At 27.4% G+C, this 1,184-nt stretch overlaps 2 protein-coding genes across 2 annotated transcripts, besides 1 other annotated feature; both read left to right on the forward strand.

Annotated features, from left to right (window-relative positions):
* Window positions 1–86: 86 nt before the first annotated feature.
* EDI_065970 (uncharacterized protein) lies at window positions 87–410 on the forward strand (the record flags this gene model as incomplete). The annotated part of the gene is made up of 1 exon (XM_001740417.1): window positions 87–410. The coding sequence occupies one exon, from the start codon at window positions 87–89 to the stop codon at window positions 408–410; it is 324 nt and encodes a 107-aa protein (XP_001740469.1).
* A 144-nt stretch (window positions 411–554) lies between these two features.
* EDI_065980 (uncharacterized protein) lies at window positions 555–1,181 on the forward strand (the record flags this gene model as incomplete). Its single annotated transcript, XM_001740418.1, has 1 exon — window positions 555–1,181. The coding sequence occupies one exon, from the start codon at window positions 555–557 to the stop codon at window positions 1,179–1,181; it is 627 nt and encodes a 208-aa protein (XP_001740470.1).
* Window positions 830–900: a microsatellite.
* Window positions 1,182–1,184: the final 3 nt, after the last annotated feature.

A 1,184-nucleotide genomic window follows, 5' to 3' on the forward strand; every position in this document is an offset into this window, starting at 1 on the left:
GAAATCGTGCTGAATGTAATCCATTTTTATTATTTTGTAAAGACCACAAAGAAAATGTTAGAGAAAAAGGTAGTAGAGGAAAAGGAATGACTACACTATCTAATATGTGGAAAGAACTTCCTGATTCTGAAAAAGAAAAATATTTAGAAATTGCTAAACAAAATAAGTCTAAAGAAAGAAAATGCTTTAATGAAGATATTCAAGAACAAGATAATTTAACTGTTCCTTCAATTCAATCTATTCCTTCAGTTCATGAATACCAACAACTCACCAATTCTATTGATACAATGAATCCTGTTACACAAATAAATAATGTATCACCATTAACTTCATTGAATCAAATAAATGATACAATGAATATTCCTTTTGTTCCACCATCAATGAATAGTCCATTAATTCATGATATGTAAATCTATTTCTCATTTATTTAATAATAGACCTCTCATGATTAATTCGGTTATAATATTTGATTATTTTTCTACATTTTCTTTTATCTTTCTTTATATTAAAATTAATTCCTTAATAGAACTTTTTATGAAAAACTCACTTTTTTAATGTTTCGCCTTTGGTTATCATTTCCCTTTTTCTCTAAATGTATTACTTTATTATTTGTTCTCCTTTTTGTTACTGTTGTTATTCAAGTTGTCTCTTGGAAAGATAGGATGTATTTTGTCCCAAGTGATGAAATTACTCCACACCACATTTTGGTACAGAAAAGTTACAATTTTGTTCCTCCTTTTTCAAATCAAGAATTTAATATTGAAACTATTCATCGTTATAACGAATTTAACAATTTAAGAGGGTTGGGTAATTTTAGTGAAACAGATGAAAAAATAAAAATACATACAGAAAATGAAAATCTAGATGATGGTGATGATGAAAAGAAAGACAAAGATGAAATTCAACCTAGACAATTCGATCAGTTAAAACCTTCTATCTCAAAAAAATATAAAAAGTTGACCAAACCATCTATTAATTCTACTGATTCTATTAATTGGGAAATACCTGAAATTTGTAATGGCAGAATTGATGCTGTTTGGTTATGGGTAAATGGAAGTGACCCACAATGGTTACATCAGTACAAACAATATAATAATGGAATTAAACCAAGTTATTACAGAGATTATCAAACTCTATTGTATTCTATTAGAAGTGGTTATATGTATGCCCCCGGTATGTAAAAA

The sequence above is a fragment of the Entamoeba dispar genome, genomic scaffold (assembly GCF_000209125.1).
Source record: "Entamoeba dispar SAW760 scf_1105229462925 genomic scaffold, whole genome shotgun sequence".
NCBI lineage: Eukaryota > Evosea > Mastigamoebida > Endamoebidae > Entamoeba > Entamoeba dispar.